Raw genomic sequence first — 18,637 nt, 5'->3', positions numbered from 1 at the left:
CTGTTGAGGTTATTAGTCGTATTCTTGCTGCTGCTGATGTTGATATTTCTCTGTATTTTCACGTCAGAGGAGTTTGAGGAAGGCGAAGGCGACGCAGAGGAAGAGGCGACACACGCTAGTTTCCTCTCCGAAGGTAAAACAGTGGCATCGCTCACTCTCTCGCTTCCATCTGTACATATTTACTCTCATCCTCCCCGAAGAACTTTTCTGGCAAACTTGTGTTTTTCCAAGCTGCTCATGATCACATTTGGCTGGACCCGACCGGCTCTGCAGCGTCCAGAACACCAGAAATAATTTCCCCGCTGTCGGTCTCCTGCTGCTCGATGACTCACTTGGCTCTGATGCTTCCTGTCGCCGCTTTATTTGTCTCCACTTCCACAGATCTGAATGAGGCAGCGACAGAGGAAGCACTCGGGCTGGACGAGATGAATGGGAATCAAACGACCCACAATCCTTCAGCAGTCGGCCACGGTGAGCCAATAATACTGTCTGTGTCCATCACGACTGATGACGGGGATACTCCTAGTTTTAATAAACGGAACAGTTGGTGATTTATTTTTTTTATTCCACTGACGTCCTCGTCTTCACAGGATTCATAAAAACAGTGATTCAACCAAAGTCCTAAAAACGTTCCTGGATAATAAACAACAAAAAGGAGGAAAGGAAGAAAAGAGCTTTTTTTAAAATTATGTTTGAAGGCTACATTTAAAACTTTAATTGGGTCTCATCCCTCAAATGAACTCAAAACTATTTTCTTGCTCATAACCAAGAAGTTTAGCTCATAGAAAAAAAATTGCACATGAAAATTGTTGGCACTTGTGAAAAAAAAATCACAATGTTGCAGCTTTGTGATTAAAAAAATGTTAGTTAAAATATTTTTCACACATTGTTGTGCTGAAATGTTCACTGGTGTAACCATTTTTCGCTTGTAATAATATAATATACAATATGTAGCTTATAACCAAGAAATTAAATAATAATTAGCACGATGAAACAATAATTCTGCTCACGAAAAAAACATGTCACAATGTCGCTTGCTCGTGAAAAAAGAGTTTGTTTGTGAAAACAGATTTCTCAGTTTCTGCTCATTGAATGAAAAACAAATTGCATTTAAAATAAAAAAGTTTTACTTTCGTGAAAACAGAATTTCTCACTGGTGAACAAATTATTTGCTTGTGAAAACATTTTTTTGCCCGTAAAACATTTTTTTCTTACTCAATGACCAAGAAATTTTGCACGTAGAAAAAAAATATATGCACATGAAATAAAAAGTGCAGTGTTGCTTACTTGTGATAAAAAAAAAAACATTTTCCCTAATAACAAAACATTTCTGTGAAAGAAATGTTCACTCATGAAAACAAATTTCTCGCTTGTGAAAACATTTTTTGTTGATGATCACGTCACAAAATTTTAATCATAGATTTTTTTTTTGACAAGTGAAAACATTTTTTTAATCTTTAAAACACATTTTTCACTCATGGCCAAGAAATTTTGCTCATATAAAAAAAAAAATATATTTGCACATAAACAAGTTTTTGTCGCTTGTCGCTCGTGAAACAATTTTTTTGTGTGTGAACCAAATTTTTGGCTTATGACCAAGAGGTTTTGCTAATGGAATAAAAAAAGAAAATGCATTTAAAAGAATCTCCTGCAAACAAATTTGAGGGTTTTTTTCAGTGTTGCTTGCTCGTGGATAGAAATGATTGTCTGTGAAACCGTCTTTAACTCATGAAAACAAGTTTCTCTCTCATGACAAAGAATTTTGCAACATTTCACAATGTCGCTCGCTCATGAAGAAAACATTTGTTTGTGATGTTCTTACTGATAAAAGAATGTTTTTGTAAAAACACATTTTGTTGCTCGTTAACAAAAATGTTTTCATTCAGTCACACGTGAAAAAACAAATCTATGATCAAACATTTTTTCTCATGGCAAAACAAAATTGCAGGTGGAAAACAAATTACGTCAAGAAAAAAGATTCACATTGTTGTTGACTTGTGAAAAAACAAACCAGACTCCCTCAGACTCGACTGAGCAGTCTCGAGGTTTTCTCAGACGATCTCCTGATGTCACAACAGAAGGACGACATAAAAAAATACTTTTCAAATTCTCTGCTGCAGATTCAGTTTCGTTCGCCCGCGACAGAGAAACACTGAGCGAAGCAGAATCAGAGCCGATCGACTCGTCGCTGAGCTTTGGAGACAGAAACATGGAGACGTCTTCAGCAGCAGCTCGACACGCTGACGTCACGCCTCAGAGTCGGACTACAACTTCTCTGAGGACTACAACTCCCACAGAGCCGACACCACCTGGTCTGAGAGGGTCATCGGAGGAAGGTGAACGTTTATGAGGAAACCGTCTCACGTTGTTTTTATTTAGTTCAGTTAATATCACATATAAACAAAGATACAACACACATGAAAGCAGAAACATGATTTTTTATTATCTGAACAAAAACAGAACAACATCTGATTAAACACAAAATAATACTTTTACAGAATGTTTACAGAACTTTTATTGTGGATTTGTTGTACTCGTAAATATTGTTCTTTATTTGAAATGTATTTTCAGTTACTATTAATTTTGTCTGATTTTAGCAAAACAACAAATAATTCCACCTGAGAAGAAAAAACCATCCAGGGTGACGCACTTAAAGTCATCTGAAGAAGAAGAAGAAGAAGAGGAGGAGGAGGAGGAGGAGGAGGAGGAGGAGGAGAAAGCTTCAGGTGAGCAGGGTGAGTGTAACTAGTCAAACATTCGAAAATAATTCCAAATTGATAACACTGTATTTTATTAGAGTAGATGGATTACGGATTCTATGGAAGCCCTGAAAGCCAAGTGCAGTAGTTTTGTTTATTTTGGTGACATTTGTCTCTGATCTGAGTTGTTTTCTCTCCTGTCTTCATGTTTGAGAACTGGTGAACATCTTTTTGTGCAAACAGGTGATATTCTTTTTCTGGATCATTTTTTTCATTTGTGAAACCGCATTGCAGCAGAACGAAAATGTAGCCCTCCAAAAACTCAGTTGTCTGATGTTTCCTCAGACATTTCTTGGTTCTTTGGTGGCGCAAAGAAATATTTGTTTCTACTGTCAAAATGTTTTCTTTCCACTTTGTTTCACGCGTAAAGATTTATTTATTTATTTATTTTTTAAATCTCCTGAATTTTTTCCCCTAGTTTCAAACATGGAATATTTTTGTTTGTTTCCTGGAAATAATTTTAGTTTTTAGTGTAATTGAAACACCTCCAGATTTTTAAACGAAGAAAAATAATAATCAGAGAAATGGAAGATGGTTTCACACGACACTTTTTCTTTCTCCAGGAATATTTTCACACGTTTTGTTTTTTTCTTACTCAGTTGCTTTTACAGATTTTTTTTGTTTTGTTTTCAAGAAAAACAAAATGATCGTATTTTTTCTTTTGTGAAACTGTTGATAAGTTTCACTGTAAGTGAAAATGTAGGTTTTGGCAAAAAATGTTCAGTAAAATACCTATTGAAAAAGAGTTTCTCCCCAGGATGAAAAACGATTCTAGGAAGGATTTTTTATGTGTTGTATTGTATTTTTCCTTTCTGAAACCAAGTGAAAGAGTAAGATTTAACAGGACTTTTTGTTTAAGTAGTTTTTTCTTTTTCATGGTAGACCAAGTGGAAAGTTTCTCCCAAGGACGGAAAAACTTTTCTAGGAAGGATTATGGGAAGAAAAAAAATTACTGGAGAAAAAATGAGAGGAACATTTTTTTTCTTTTAAAAGAAAAATATTAACTCTTTTTCAAATATTTACTCAGTTGCTGTTACAGATTTTTTTTACTTTCCAAGAAATCAGAGAAAAAAATATTATTATTTTTTTTTATTTCTGAAACCAAGTGAAACCGTTTGGCAGGATTTATTTTTTCAGTAGTCTTTTTTCTTTTTCATGGTGAAACAAACTGACAAAATTTCTCCCCAGGAAGAAAAAAGTTTCCTGGCAGGATTATTTGGGGGAAAAAAAAAATTTCCGAAACTCACGAAAAGATTCACGGAAAAACCTGTTAGTAGGAATTTTAGATCATCTGGATTATTTCCGTTCTCGCTTTCAACATTTCTTTCATCTAGTTTCACATGAGGAAAATTTTTCCTCCTTAAAAAAAAAATGTCATGTTTGATATTTTGAAATATGTTTGTCTGTTTGTTTCATATTGTTTCGCTCTTGGTAACATTACAGCTCACCTCATTGGTCGACAGAACATGTGACTTAACTTGGAACACAGAGGACTTTCAAAATAAAACTCCACTTTGAGGCATAATAACTGTGAATCTGAACTTTTATTGTCGTTCTTCTTCAGTCGAGGCTTCTCTCACCACGGCGTCCACAACAACTGCTCACACAGCGACGACAACACGGACTGCGACCGCTGACGAGGCGAGAAGAAGCCCGGCGCCGTCCGCCAACAGAACCTCAGCCTCTCCAACAGGTCAGAGTGTCACACAGAGACGCAGCTAAAGAATAAACCATGTGACGATTGTATTACTTTGTATTTATCTGGTGACATGACAGTGTGAGACTCTCTGATGTAACAGCTGCTCGCTGTGGTCTCTGTCAGATAAACAGCTGGGAGTGGTTTGTTTGTTTGCTGGGGACTATTTTCAGCGGCGGATTAATCCACATTTAATGAGTATTTGTGGCAGCAGGACGGTTCGTGTGTGTTTATGGTAATGATGGAGGAAATAACAGGCTACACACACACACACACAGACACACACACACACACTAACACACAAACGTATGTCTTTATTTGTTGTGGGATTTGTTGAATATCAGAGAAAAACAGAATCACAACAAACCAGACAAAGTTTCAAACTGACTTCAGATTTTTACCTTCATGTGAGGTTTAAGATTAAAGCACACACACACACACACACACACACACACACACACACACACACACACACACACACAGAGCGAGCTGCAGAAAGATTTAATTAAGTGTCAGGTCCCTGCTGTCAGGTGAAAAAACATGAATGTGCTCGAGTGCTCATTTTCCTCTCAGTGCTGTTAATTACGCGGCGAGGCTTCGACAGGTGTGTCTGACATAAACAACACGTACACTTTCAGTTCCAGGTGGAATCGGAATGAAACAGACTTTTCTTTAATATCTGGTTTAATCAAGTGAAAGCGTTCATGTGTAACCTGTGAAGGTGTCTGTGTGCTGCTCCCTTCAGGTGGAGGAGGCGTCGCCGTCACAGTCACACCGGCAGCAGCTTCAGCTTCAGAGGAAGGAGGCGAACACAGGACGAGTTCTGTGACAGCGACTGAAGGTCAGCTCGTCACCAAAGAAATGTAGTTTCATAGAAAGTTTGTTCCAATGTTTGGGTGACGTGAAGAACAAAGGAAACGAGACAACGATGAACAGTTCATGACTTTGGTAAAAGTTTATTCCCATCAACCCGATGTGAACGCGTCATTTGACGACAAATCGTCGATCAAAATTTCCTCCAACTTTCCGAGTTGTTGTTCTGACCCGAGAGTCACACCAGTCGGAAAAATGATTGTCTGATGGTTCTGACAGCACATGAACACACCACGCTAATATCAGGCAGCAGTAGCTTAGCTTAGCTTAGCTTAGCATAAAGACTTGAAACATGAAGACCACGGTCTGATGGAAAGTTGACTAATTAGCATGGGAAAAAAATTCTCCCCTATAAAAACAATATCTGCAGCCACCAGCAGGTTTCATTTCCCTCACAGTGAACGAGAAAAATTATCTTGGCAAAATTAAATAAATTTTTTTGAAAGGATGATTTCTCTAACACTCTAACCCTTCACATAACCCAATATCTCCAGAAATAAACCCACCTTGTTTCACAAACTACCAAGAGGAAAGAAATTTCAACATTCAAAAAAATCAGGAGGAATTGTTCTTAAACATTTTGGCAGCAGGAAAAAAAATATTTCTATATTTTTAAAAAGTGTTCCTGCTGAAACACCGCTTATGAAATTAGAATTTTTAAGCTATTTGCTATTTTTGAGTAGAAAAAAAATCAGGATTGTTTTTTTGATTGGGTGAAATATGATTTTTCTTTTTTTTTCTCAGCCGAAATGGGGGTTTTTTGTGTTAGACTGAGTTATTTTTTTTTCTGCCCGACTCATTTTCAACAAAACGCCAAAAAATAAGGTTCAGCGGGAGAATTCTTTGTATAGTATGTATGTAAAAAAAATCGCCTTACAGAAAAGTTTTTTTTTTCTACTGACAAAACTGTTTTTCCACCTATGTGTGAAATCAGGTGAAAAGTTTTGGTGGTATAATAAAATTTTCTTTGGGAAGGATACTTTTTTTGTTTGTTTGTTTTTTACAAAATACTTTTCAAAAATTTCTCCTGGAATTTTTTTTTAATAAAATCACTTTGAAAAAATGATTCTCCTCATAAACCTTTTTTTTCTTTGACTAAAAAATTACAATAAAATATTTAAAAAATCCTAAACTTCATGTTCACTTGGTTCCACAAATGAAAAATAAGTTTATCCCCCCCCCAAAAAAAATTGGTTTCACACATAAAATAAATCTCTGTCCTGTCTGTTAACTTATAAACAAGAAAAAAACAAAACAAATTCTCTCCTATAAAACTAAAATCTTATCCCCCAGCAGGTTTCATTACCATCAGACAGAGCCGTGCTAGCTGCTAAGCTAAGCTAACAAACTGCAAGGAAACATAAGAAGGTCTCATCTCACTGCCAGAGAGCAAAAACTGTTAATTTCCCCAAATGTGGAGCTTGGTGACACACAGGTGAACAAACGACTGAGACAGAGAACGACACGATGACAAAACAAACGAGTTCCTTTAAATCACTGTTAATTAAGATCATGCACAGGAATCTTTAAAACACACACAGTTTGTTGTCGGTGAGTTGGAGTTGGTTAAAAGTTTTATTCAGTGAACTCGTTCAGTCTCACCAGGTGATCCAGGTGTTACTAATCAGCTGTAAGCAAACAGGGATCAGATAAAATAAAACAATACAGACGTGAAGATGTTTCACTGATCGGCCCGTCATCGATGTTGATGTTGATCTGCAGGTAAAAAGTCGTCAGGGTTCAATCTGGAAGTAAATATCTGTTTCAATCTGCCACAGGCCTGGAGATTATTACCAGGCTGACAGACAGAACCTCGACGAGAAGCTCACGACCCGACAGCGACCCGGCCAGAACTCCTGACAGCTTGTGGGAGGAAGCAGTGGGACCGACACCTGCCGCTGCTCCTCTCAGCCCGCCGAGCCGAGGTGAGGCCGCTCGACAGCACCTCACCTGAAGCCATGTTTGGAAATCAAAACTTGTCGAAACATTTGCACGAGGCAGGAAACTGTTTTATAACTTGAACTCTTTTAAATTAAGAATTAAGAGGTTGTTTGTCTTTATCACACTTGGCAGAATTTGGAAAAAAACAACAACATTTTGCTGAGAATTTTTTCCCCAAATTCAAAGAATTTTTGTCACTGTTTCAAATTTTTTTTTATATATATATATTTTTTTTTAGAAGGAAAAATCATCCGGGGGAAAACAGTTCCCTCAGTAGAATAAAAGAAAAAAAATTTAAAATTAAAATTCTAGAAAAAGAAGAAAAAACATTTTCTTCATGTGTTAAAGAAGAAAAAAAAGAGTTCTAAGCAGGATTTTGTGAAAAAAAGAAAAATTAAATAATCATGTGAAAATGTTCCTGCGGACAGAGAAACTTTCCTCCCCAGGAGGAAAAACTTTATTTTTCTCTCCCTTTCACACATGAAAAAAAACAAAACATTTCTACTTTTTCTAGGAATTCTAGGAAAAACCTTTCACATTGGTTTTACACGGGGAAAGAAAAACTTCTGGAATTTCTCCAGGTTCTCCGTTTTATTGGAAATATTCTGCAGGGAATCTGTTTTTCACTCAGTTTCAAACACTGAACTTTTCTTTCCTCCTGGTTTTCCCTTTTCGTCTTGAAAAGATGTTGTCTGTAATGATAAAGTGAAAAAAAATAATAATAATAGTGTGAAAATGTTCCTTGAGAAAGGAAAAAAAAAGATTTCATGTGTGAAATTGTTTATTCCCCAGATTTATTTTTCTTCTTAAATTCATATTTCATAAATGAATAAATACAAAAGTTCAGTGTTTGAAACAGCTTGAAAAAATTTCTCACAGAATGACAAAAACATTTTCTCCTACTTTATTTCACTCACGGAGAAAAAAGAATTTCCCCCTAAAAAAATAATAATAAAAATAATTTTCTTTAAGACAAATATGTTCTTTCTTTGTCGGAGTGATAAAACACAGGAGTTAAAACAATGAGATGTGACACTGATGGAAAGAAATTCTACTTTTTCCCGTCATGTGTGAAACTCAGTGGCAACAAAGAAATCAGGGGAATAAAAACGTTTTTCAATCGTGAAACCATGTAAGAAAAATTCATGTATGAAGCAAAGTGAATAAAATAAAACATTCTCAGGAGGAAAAGAATCAGACGTACAACGTGGAAACTCTTTTTTGTAATCCTCATTCTGAGCGACTCGTCGTCACTCCTGGTTTCTTCCGGAGGAGTTTTGATTTCTCTGTGATGGCTGGAAACAAAATAACGAGTTGGTTATTTAATATCTAACTGATTCTGAATTATCTCTGACCTCCTCGCTTCAGGACGGACAACCGCACAGTCAACAGCCTCGCCATCGACCTCAACAGGAAGCCGAGTCTCCTCCATCAAACCCAGACCAGAGTCCAACACGTCCACCAGAACATCGACAGGATCGATGGAGGCTGAATCTGGAGAGGAGCAGCAGGAGAAGTCAGGAGCAGCAGAGAGAGCTCCGTGTGTGGAGGGAGAGCTGGCAGACAGCTCGCAGGAGAAACTCACAGATGGTAAAGTTTCCTCCGATTTAGGCCAAAAAAAAACTGTCGTTAAATTCTAATAAATATAAGCAACACGCTGATTTTCTGTCCTTCCTCCTCTTTGCTTCAGTCGCCCGCGGAGACGCCGTCTGTCTCCTCGTTTGGCCTCCGTGCTCCTCATTAAACTTGCAAAGTTAAATGAAATTTGAATAAAATGAATAAATTAAGCAGGTTTCTCTCGTGGGTTCAATAAAGTTAATTATATCTAAATGGGTATAGAAGCTAATGACAGGCAGAAGAGGCTGCAGCACATAATAGACTTTAACAATAAATTCACATTTTAACCAACATGGAGGCATAAACGCTGTAATTAGAGGAGGAACATCCTCAAAGGAGCCGAAGCAGCGCCGAGCTGATTCAATATTCTCCTCTGTGGCTCCAGGCTTTTTCTGTTTGTGCAGGTTAAATGTGGCTTCACACACGTTTTCCCCTTTTTGTTAATGGATTTAATTTCTTTCAGCCAGCAGGTCGTCTGGTCTCTGATACAGACGTGACATCATTCAGCAGTCGGGCAGAAGTTCAGACCGCGGTGGTTTGTTCTGTCTGTGAGCTGCTTCAACTGAAACATTCAAACAGATGAATCTCTGTTCATCAGCACTCTTTCTTTCAAACGCTCAACTTCTTTTCTCCTCATTTCTTTCTTAAATACATTTTTCTTCTTTTTCTAGACGTTTTTTTTTTTTTTTGCAGAAGAATTTTTTCCCTGACCTAAATACATTTTTCTCCTGAAATTCTTTTCTTGGAAAAAAAAATAAAAAAAAATTCACACATGAAAGAAATAAATGTCTTTTTCAAATTTTTTTTTCTATCTCACTGTTTTTGTTCTAATATTATAAAACAAAATTCTGCCAAGAAATATTTTTCTCCTGCAGAACAAAAAATGCAGGAGAAAAAAAAATGTTTTCTTCCTTTTCCAGATTTTTTTTTCTTTAAAGAAAAATAATCTGTGAAAAAACTTCTTTACTTGTGAAAATAAGAACATTTCTTACATCAGGAAAAAAAATTATAACACGATAATTTTTTTCTCTCAGTGTCAAACGATTAACTTTTTTTTTTCCTGTATTGGCAACAGAGTGAAAAAAAATATCATATGAAAATGTTCCTGGTGTAAAACCAACTAAAAGTTTTTCCCCTAATTTTTTTTTCCATGTGTTTAAAAAAAAAGTGACAAACAGCGAAAAAAGGAAATGAAGTCAAGTTTTTTCTTTTGTACTGCAGCGTCTCCATCAGACTGCTGAACCCTCCCGGTGCTCTCTGGAGGTCGCGGTCTGATGAAACCAACTGAACTGCATCACTTGTGAGAAGAGTGATGGCTCATGGGAGTTGTAGTCTCCCGGGGCTCTGACAGCACACACACAGAACGTCTGTCAGACACCATCCGGCCTGCAGACGCAGATTCAGGGCCATGAATCTAAATTCCACATCACTCCTTTAACTCAACACATCTCCAGTCTGTCCTCTGATGATGGTGATGATGATGATGATGATGATGATGTCGTCTGAGTTCTTTGCTGTTTGTCTGTTGTCAGACTGGAGATCGGCTCAGAAGAGGACGGTGCCGTTCTTCGCCTGGTCCCTGCTGGAGTCGGTCGGGCTGACGGACATGCAGCTGCAGCCGGACAGCAAAGGTAGAACAGAACGCTGCACGTCACTGATGGAAAACAGGTTCCTCTTTACTGAAAATCTGTCAGGGAAGATATTAAAGGCGACGAGGACTCTTCTCAGTCTAGTCACGCGTGTAGAGGCTGACGTTCCTCCCACATGAAGACTCTGAGGATTTTGCTCCACTGCATGTTTCTGTCCTACATCAGTCCTGTCGCTGTAAACATGTCTCAGGTGATACTATCACACCTGACATCATCAACATGAATCCTGAGTGACTGCTTTAATCAGATCTCACGTCACTGGAATGAACGGAAACACTGTTTTTTTTTTACACAATAAAGACAAATCTTTATGGAAAACATTTGCCGAATGAACAAGCAGGCCTGAATAATTAAGAATTTGTCATAGACAGAATTTCACAAAGTTTATAAAGATTCTCCTCAACAAAAAGCTGCAAAATTGAGTGATTTTTTAATGGAGTCTGGGGATTTTCTCCAGGGTCAACAAAAAATGTAGCCTTTATTACTGTTTTTATAAAATGATACATGTTCACCCTCAAAATGTTCAAATCAGATGAAACCGTGTTCAAACAGCTACGGGGAAAAAATCTGGATTTTTCTTTTCTGTTTTTCATAACAATTTTTTTTTCATTTTATTTTTTCCACTTTTTCCTGCCAAAACTTTTTTTTAAAACATTTTTTTTTTTTTTAAAGAAGAAATTCTTATTTTTTTGTCTCTGTTTTACACATTAAAAAATTCTCCTGAATTTCAGATCAGATGAAGCCGTGTCTTCAAACAGCTGCTAAATGTTTCTTTTACAAAGAAAGAAGCAACATTAATTTAATGACGAATTGACAACGAGCCAAAATCAATTCAGAATTTATTGTTGTCGTTTGTAAACGTTTTTTTTTTTGTTCCTCTTCACTTCACAACTCTCAAATTTGTGCCTTTTCTAAAAGGAGTCTGGTGATATCATTACAGTGTCTGAATCTGTTTTGCGTGTGTTCAGTAGTTTAACTTCAGGTGACGTACTCACCTGTGTTTCTTCTCTCCACCTCTAACAGAGTGCAGTCACTCCTTCACCGTGTACGGCGGCGACGGGCGAGTCAGACAGGAGATGCCGGCTCTCGGCGAGATGCTCCACTGCCTGACGGGACGATGCCCGCACGAGTACGAGATGTACGGCTGCTACTGCGGGCAGCAGGGCGGCGGTCAGCCTCTGGACCAGCTGGACAGGTGAGCAGCCGCAGGGCAGCGAGCACACCTGATGTTTATATCCTCAGGATGTGTGAACGTGTTTCTCATCATCATCACATGGATTAGAATACATTTACAAACCTGCAGCATTCAGTAACACCACCTGTGAACAGAAACCTCCACCTGTGACATTGAGCTGATCATCCCTCCTGTGTGAAGTGTTTCTTCATCACCTGTGCTGCTCGTCATCATCACCAGGTGCTGCTTCTTCCACCACTGCTGCCTGATGCAGATCGGCTCGATGGGCTGCAGGTGGGACAGGAAGCTCAACGCTCAGATCTCCTGCGAGAGCAACAAACCACGATGTGAGTACAGTGGCGCCACTGAGGACGCCAACCATGATGTTTGTTACACCGCGGAGGGAACTACAGAAGCCCTGAAGGACCAGTTGAGCTTTCTGACTGTTTTCTCTCCTGTGACCCGACTTTTCTCCGTCTTCAGGAGGATGAGTGTGATGTAATGATGTCTGTTGACCTTTGACCCCGTCCCTGTCTCTGCTCAGGTCAGGGCGTCACCGTCTGTGACAAGCTGCAGTGTGTGTGTGACAGAACCACAGCAGAGTGCATGTCGGCGGCCCACTTCAACCACAGCCTGCCGTCGCAGCGGTGCCGAGGCCCCGCCCCTCCCTGCCGCCGGGCCAGCAGACCGCCCAAACCACGGGCTTCCCCCGAGTCCAGCGAGGAGAGCGAGGAGCCACAGGGAGGAGGTTCTTACCCGGAGACCACAGCAGAACCAAACACGCCTCCACCTGCAGCTCAGAACAGGTGAGAGGAGGAGCTGAAGGCGGATCAGATCAGAACTCGTGCTGGGTCAGAACTTTAACAGGTTATAAAACAGATTGATTTGTTACTGACGTCTCTGTACGACCAATACAAGGTGGATGTTTTTAAATCCCGTCGCTGGGCGGATCCACTTTTCTGGGCTTTAGTCCAACCCAGTTTTCTTTTCATGTTTGATAAGTTTGATTAATCACCTGTTAAATTAATCACCTGCTATCTACAGATCATTGAATGAGTTTGAAAAAAAGGTCATAAGTCTGATTATTACGGAGGAAAGTGAGGATTTTTTTCTGAGTTGGATCCAAACTGTTCTCTCTCGTGTTCATGACCCGGTGAGAAGAAAGTTCTGCCAGAATGATTCTTACAAGTTGTTTTTGTGTTTTCATCTGTGAAAACTTGTCATCAGACGTGGGAAGACGTTTCTCCAGACTTTGTGTCCTTTGGTTTCACACATGACAAAAAAATAAATCCATACATTTTTTTTTTTAAGATTTTAGACAAAAAAGTTAAACAGATTTTTTTCCACTCAGCCTGAAACATGAGGAAAAATATTCTGATTTTTTTCGCGTGGTTTCACACATGAAAAAACAAAACAAAAAAAAACAATTTTTTTTCCAATTTTTCTAAAAAACAAAATAACGGTGAAAAAATTCACACATGAAAAAATCTCTGGGGGCAAAAACATGAAATGATGTCGAAGCTGTTTATTGGTAGTGAGGTGAGTGATAAATGACTCAGAGGAAACGTGTGTTATGATGCTGGTTTTTAAGCACCAGTTTTTTTAGAATTCATGAACAAAAACGTCTAAAACCTGCAGAAATCTCAGATTCAGAAGCTTCTGACATGTTTTTAAAAGACTTCTGTCCGTCTGTCTGCAGCGACGAGAGCTCTCACCTGAAGGATGAAGAGAGGTCGACTCCTCCAGCCGGATCCTCCAGCAGCACCACACCTCCTCCTCCTCCTCCTCTTCCTCTGTCCAGTGAGGAGAGAAGAGAGCCGCCGACACACAGCGGGATTCAAACCCACAACCACAGGCCGAGTGCAGGTCAGAGCCAAGGGCACCGACCGGCAGGGAGACCAGCAGAGCCCGAGGTGAAAGGTGAAGAAGAAGAGGAGGAGGAGGGAGGAGAGGAGGAGGAGGAGGAGGAGGAGAACAGAAACTAGCAGCGGCTGTTTTTCTTTGAGTCGTTGTTTATCGTCTGATAAGTTGTAATTTATAAATCTGATGTAAAGATCAAATGTTCACTTTGATGGAACGTCGAGAGAAGAAGAGCGACTTTATTAAAAAACTATGAATGAAAACACGTTTCTGTTGTCGAGTCCTTCAACAGAACAGCAGAAATAAAGACGTCACACAGCCGCGTTGATAGAAACATTTTACTTTATTCTGGAACATTAATCTTAACACACAGTTTACTATTAAATAGAGGCTCTGTAGTTAAACGCTGAGGTTCTGCTGCTGCAGTGCCGGACCGGTTCTGTTACCACGTTGGATCCAAGCTTCCCACACAACATCCGTCTCAAAGAATTTCTCTAAGGTGATAATATGGGCAACAGACAATTATTTTAGGGTTGTAATCAATTTAAATCAATCGCCTTTATGCAGAAAATGTTAAATATTTCCTGCAGATATTGTCTAAATTTCGTTCGTCTGCTCGTGTGGAGCCGCTCAGATCTAAAACCAGATTCTAAGCTCGCAGCGGGAGCAGAACCTCAGCGCCGTCTAGTGGTTAAAAATCATCAGTGTGTTTTGAAACGAAGCCAAGCTTTTAGCAGAAACAAGAACCGTCCGTCAGCGTGAAGGCCGAGCACGGACGCGACACCCTTTATCTCTAAAACTGGCACAAAAATACAAACTGTTGCATCACGAACAGAAGAAAACATCAGAAGCTCGGGTTGTTTTTTTTTGTTCTGTTTGTTTTTCTGCAGAATTCAGCAGCTAAACTGAAAAAACGTCCGTCGTGAAAAGTGAAGAAAAGTCACGAATGTTTTTTTTTAAAGCAGTTTTTTGTGTCCAGCATTCTGTGATAAGGCAGGTCAGCAGTGAAGCGACTTCACTCCCTTTACTGAGATCTTCTCTCGTCTTCGTCTCAACACTTTAAGACTTGATTTAGATTTTTAATCACCAGTCAAGAGGGACGAATTTTTTTACAGTTTCACACAAAAGTTATTCTTGAATACAACATTTCACAAATCGAACATTTGGAAAAAAAAAACACCTCTAATGATCGTTCTGTACCAAACGTTAGTCTGTGCCCATTCGTTTTTGCTATAGTACCAAATACACAGTGATCAAAGTGCAACACAATGTCATATCTTATTGTGACGGGTCAGCGTTTTAATTTAACACCTGCTGCCCATCCAGCTAAAATCTATCAAACATGATATTGATTTATTAAAAAGTGGCAGGGTCGACTCATTTACAGACTGATTTCTGCATCCAGCTAAACTTCAGACTGTTCTGGGATCGTTTAAACTGATTGAAACATTATTGATCAGTCAGTGGAGAAGCTACAGCTCGGGAGAGATCCAGGTCCATATTCACAGACTCGAGGCTGCTGCAGGGCAGAGTGGGTTCTCTAACCGGACCTGACTCATCCGTCAGAACCTCCTGTTGAAGGCTGATTATGCCGAACTGGCTATAAGCTGTTAATGTTTGTAGAGAACCCAGTGATTTACAGACCACTATCACTGGATCACTGCAACACTGAATTCAACTTAAAAACATGATGATTCTGAGGCAAGTCTGGTTGTAATGAGGGACATCTGTTTTCTATGATTTCTCAGAGGATTTGCATCGTGTCTGTGTTCAGATTTTGAACATTTTTGTCACAATCAAACCTTTTAAAGTACCTTATTGCCTCTATGAGCTGATGTTGTCTAATTTACTCCATTAAAATGATGCCGGCAGCTGTTAGCAAACCCATCTGGACGTCTATAAAAGAGATAACAGCGTCTCCTCAACCTTTAAGTCAAACTGAATCTTAAACAACATGCATCATGTGTGTGAGTTCGATGCAGAAAAGCATCTCTTTAACTTCTTCTTATTCTAGTTTCATGTTCATGCAGATGTTTCTTGTCAGTGAATCTGGAGTCGAGTCTTTCCCATCAGAAAAATGTCTGGAAGGATTTTTAGATCCGACACTTCGGAAGCTGCAACTTCTCGTGAGAAACAAAATAATCTAGATGCTAAAATTAGCAGATTGCACTGATTATTTTCTCTGTTGTTTGCAAAAATAACACATCTGTCTATAGATATAATATTCATTTAATTTTTTTCAGCATATTTGAAATGATCTGATGGATTCCAAGATAAAAAACAAAATCAAGTAACATTTCCACGTAAGAGACCATTTCTCCCGCACCGATAAGAAAAACTGCACGATCCCTTTGAAACCCTGAACCGTCGTCGTAAACAAAAACCTGACTAACAAAAGAAACCAGCCGACGCTTCGGCTCCAGAAACGTGATCAACAAGAATAAACCTCCCAATCTCTAAATCTCTACCAGGCAACGATACATGATGCAGAAAATGTACAAAAATATATGATATACTGCTATAATGACACATTCATAGAGGAAGTGATCCAGCCACATCTAAACTCATCATCAGCCACCGTCAGAATCAGACGCTCCTCCAAACTGAAGTCTGACGCCACGAGAGGCTCAGGAGGAGAATCTGATTCCAGGATCCAGTCGATAAAATAACTTGTTTAGATGGAATATTTTGTTTTTTAATATATATCTCCATCACCCGGTCAGGGGTCAGGAACGTGACATGAAGATATCATGCAGTTAGTTTATATAATGCATGTTGTTATTAGTACAGCTATGATACTATGATATAAAACCATAAGTTTGCATTTAAAGCTAAGATGCAGCACGGATATGCACGAGAGATTAATGCATCGGTTTAATGCTTCAGTGGAGGATTTTATGTTACACTGTGGGATTCTTATTTCCTTTAACTCGTCTGCTTCGAAGCCTCGACACAGACTCGTTCACAGAGCAGAGCGGCTACGACTAAAATAACTTTTAAGTCAAATCACACGCCGGCTCGTTAGGTCCAAACATCGGCAGCCACATGTCACCAGCTAAATATCAGAGCAGAGCAGAAGAAGACATGAGGAGAGACTGTTTACACCTGCTGTGAACCTGGAACCTGCACCTGGAATCACAGCTCAGCACCACTCGCCGTTTCTTTGCTGTCCCGAGCGAACCGCGACGACGATTTCACTCTGAAACTCAACTTTTTAAAGGCTTTTCAAAACAGCCAATCATCCAATCAGCCCCATGTGACCTATAATTACCCATAATACCCTTCTTTGCATAGCTTAGTGATGTGTAACACCACCAAAGATGGTTGATCACCGTGTACAGCTGATTCCATCAGAGACTTCAGGAAAGCGAATAAATGTCTACTGACTGTTTTGTCTCAGTTTTCGGGAGCTAAGCTAACTTGGCTAACGTCGCTCACCCTGCAGGGAGGTGATCAGAGTCAGTGGAGCAGCTCGTTAGCGCTCATGCTACCTCTGCTAACACCTCTGATCACATGACCCTCCACTTTCACGTTGTTTCAGTCCGTCGAGAAGCTTCACTGACTTCTATAACGCTGCTGACGCTCGTTTTAATCCTGATCCAGGTGTGACGTGCAGATACAGACTGTGTGTTACTAACAGCTGGAAATGAAGTCAGAAGCTGAATAAATAACAAATAACAGCCAAAGTTGAAACTCCTCCGGCTCATGTTGGTGATTTCAAACAAACCTGCGGTCGACCACTTCTAACATACCGACCCATCTGAAACGTTCAGCCGCCACGTCCTCCACAATCTCTTCTTCTTCTTCTTCTTCTTTCATTCAGTGTTCAAACTTATTTCTCCATCGTTCACCGTCTCATTCTGTACAAAGGTGCAACAACACTAGTCGACTGATATTCAGTAGTTTACGCTCACAAAGAAAACCAACATCGACCTTAAACCCAGAATCAAGCAGCTGCTGAGACCAAACGACAGCGGCGGCTTTCTGCCTCCAACTGGAGGGATTTTTCTTCCCACTCTGAGCTCAGATCAGAGGAAACGCTGATAACCATCTGTTATTACAGACCACAGCTGCAGCTACACCAGACATGAAGCATCTCGTTCCAAAAACGCCTCCTGCACCTCTTTTAGAAACAACGAGCCCTCGTGGTGACTGCTTAAAAAAAAAGTAATGCAGATGATTAAATCCTGTAAAATATCACCGCTTCATATCCGAGTGGCTGACGGCGGCGACTGATACTGAAACATTCAGCAGGGGAGGTTCACGCTCCGATAACGTCGAGTCTCTTTAAAGATTCAGACAGTTTTAATTTAGGAGACGAGGAGCGGGAAACGGATTCTGTCTTTGGCAACAAAACATGTTTTGGCTTTTTAGGAAGCTGCCGGCGAAGCCGCTGCTGGTCGTACAAACTCTGATCACCCCGACAGCTGAGGAGCTACAGCTACATTTACATTCACTATCACAAACTAAGAGAGATTACTTTATATATTTTGTTATTTATTCCTCTAACGACGTGTATATGCACTGATGAGAGCTGTCACCGGAGCCGAGCACACGTAAACAAGTGTGAACATCACCGTTTGGTGATGTTCACACTTGTTTACGTGTGCTCGGCATCGACATCAACATCCGAGAGAAGCGGCATAAAGTGCGATTAAGATATATAAACAGATATATTCCTTCTATAGTTGAATGTAATAAGTGCATGAGGAATGTGTTGATGAAGTTCTCGTCTCCAAAGGGATCAGATGTTTCAGGATGTTACAGGTTCACAGTCCTCTGTGACGTGTTGATGATGATCACGAGACTCGACAGGCTGGTGATGGAAGATTTAGTTTCCTCCAAAGATATTTTGACATTTCTGAGATTTTCTCTTCCTTTCAAACTGTTTTGTTATTGAGTTTTAATACGTTTTGTTGTTGCTGATCACCTGCACAGAGGAGAGCGAGAGAGGAAAGGAAACTTTTCCAAAAAAATAAATAAATTTGGAGATGGAAAATCTTTGTCTTCATGCCTCTCTGGTGGCGTTTGTACTGCGAGTCAGCAGAAGTCCTGGACCGACCCGCCG

The 18,637-nt window shown here is 39.6% G+C and overlaps 1 protein-coding gene across 1 annotated transcript; it reads left to right on the top strand.

The window, feature by feature from the left end:
* Nucleotides 1-2,703: 2,703 nt before the first annotated feature.
* On the top strand, nt 2,704-14,726 carry LOC115578154 (otoconin-90-like). Its single transcript, XM_030411005.1, has 10 exons — nt 2,704-2,735; nt 4,324-4,452; nt 5,201-5,296; nt 7,107-7,253; nt 8,638-8,859; nt 10,419-10,517; nt 11,559-11,730; nt 11,950-12,056; nt 12,254-12,515; nt 13,409-14,726. The coding sequence occupies exons 5-10, from the start codon at nt 8,751-8,753 to the stop codon at nt 13,692-13,694; spliced, it is 1,035 nt and encodes a 344-aa protein (XP_030266865.1). The 5' UTR covers nt 2,704-2,735; nt 4,324-4,452; nt 5,201-5,296; nt 7,107-7,253; nt 8,638-8,750; the 3' UTR covers nt 13,695-14,726.
* The last annotated feature ends 3,911 nt before the right edge of the window (nt 14,727-18,637 follow it).

This window comes from Sparus aurata, unplaced genomic scaffold (assembly GCF_900880675.1).
Source record: "Sparus aurata unplaced genomic scaffold, fSpaAur1.1, whole genome shotgun sequence".
In the NCBI taxonomy this organism is placed as follows: domain Eukaryota; kingdom Metazoa; phylum Chordata; class Actinopteri; order Spariformes; family Sparidae; genus Sparus; species Sparus aurata.
Note: the sequence above shows the minus strand (reverse complement) of the source record. Positions and strands in the feature narration are given on the sequence as shown.

Coding starts and splice junctions, on each gene's coding strand:
- LOC115578154 (XM_030411005.1), top strand. CDS start 8,751: ATGGAGGCTGAATCTGGAGAGGAGCAGCAGGAGAAGTCAGGAGCAGCA. Junction 11,731..11,949: donor CCTCTGGACCAGCTGGACAG/GTGAGCAGCCGC, acceptor CATCATCACCAG/GTGCTGCTTCTTCCACCACT. Junction 12,057..12,253: donor CGAGAGCAACAAACCACGAT/GTGAGTACAGTG, acceptor GTCTCTGCTCAG/GTCAGGGCGTCACCGTCTGT.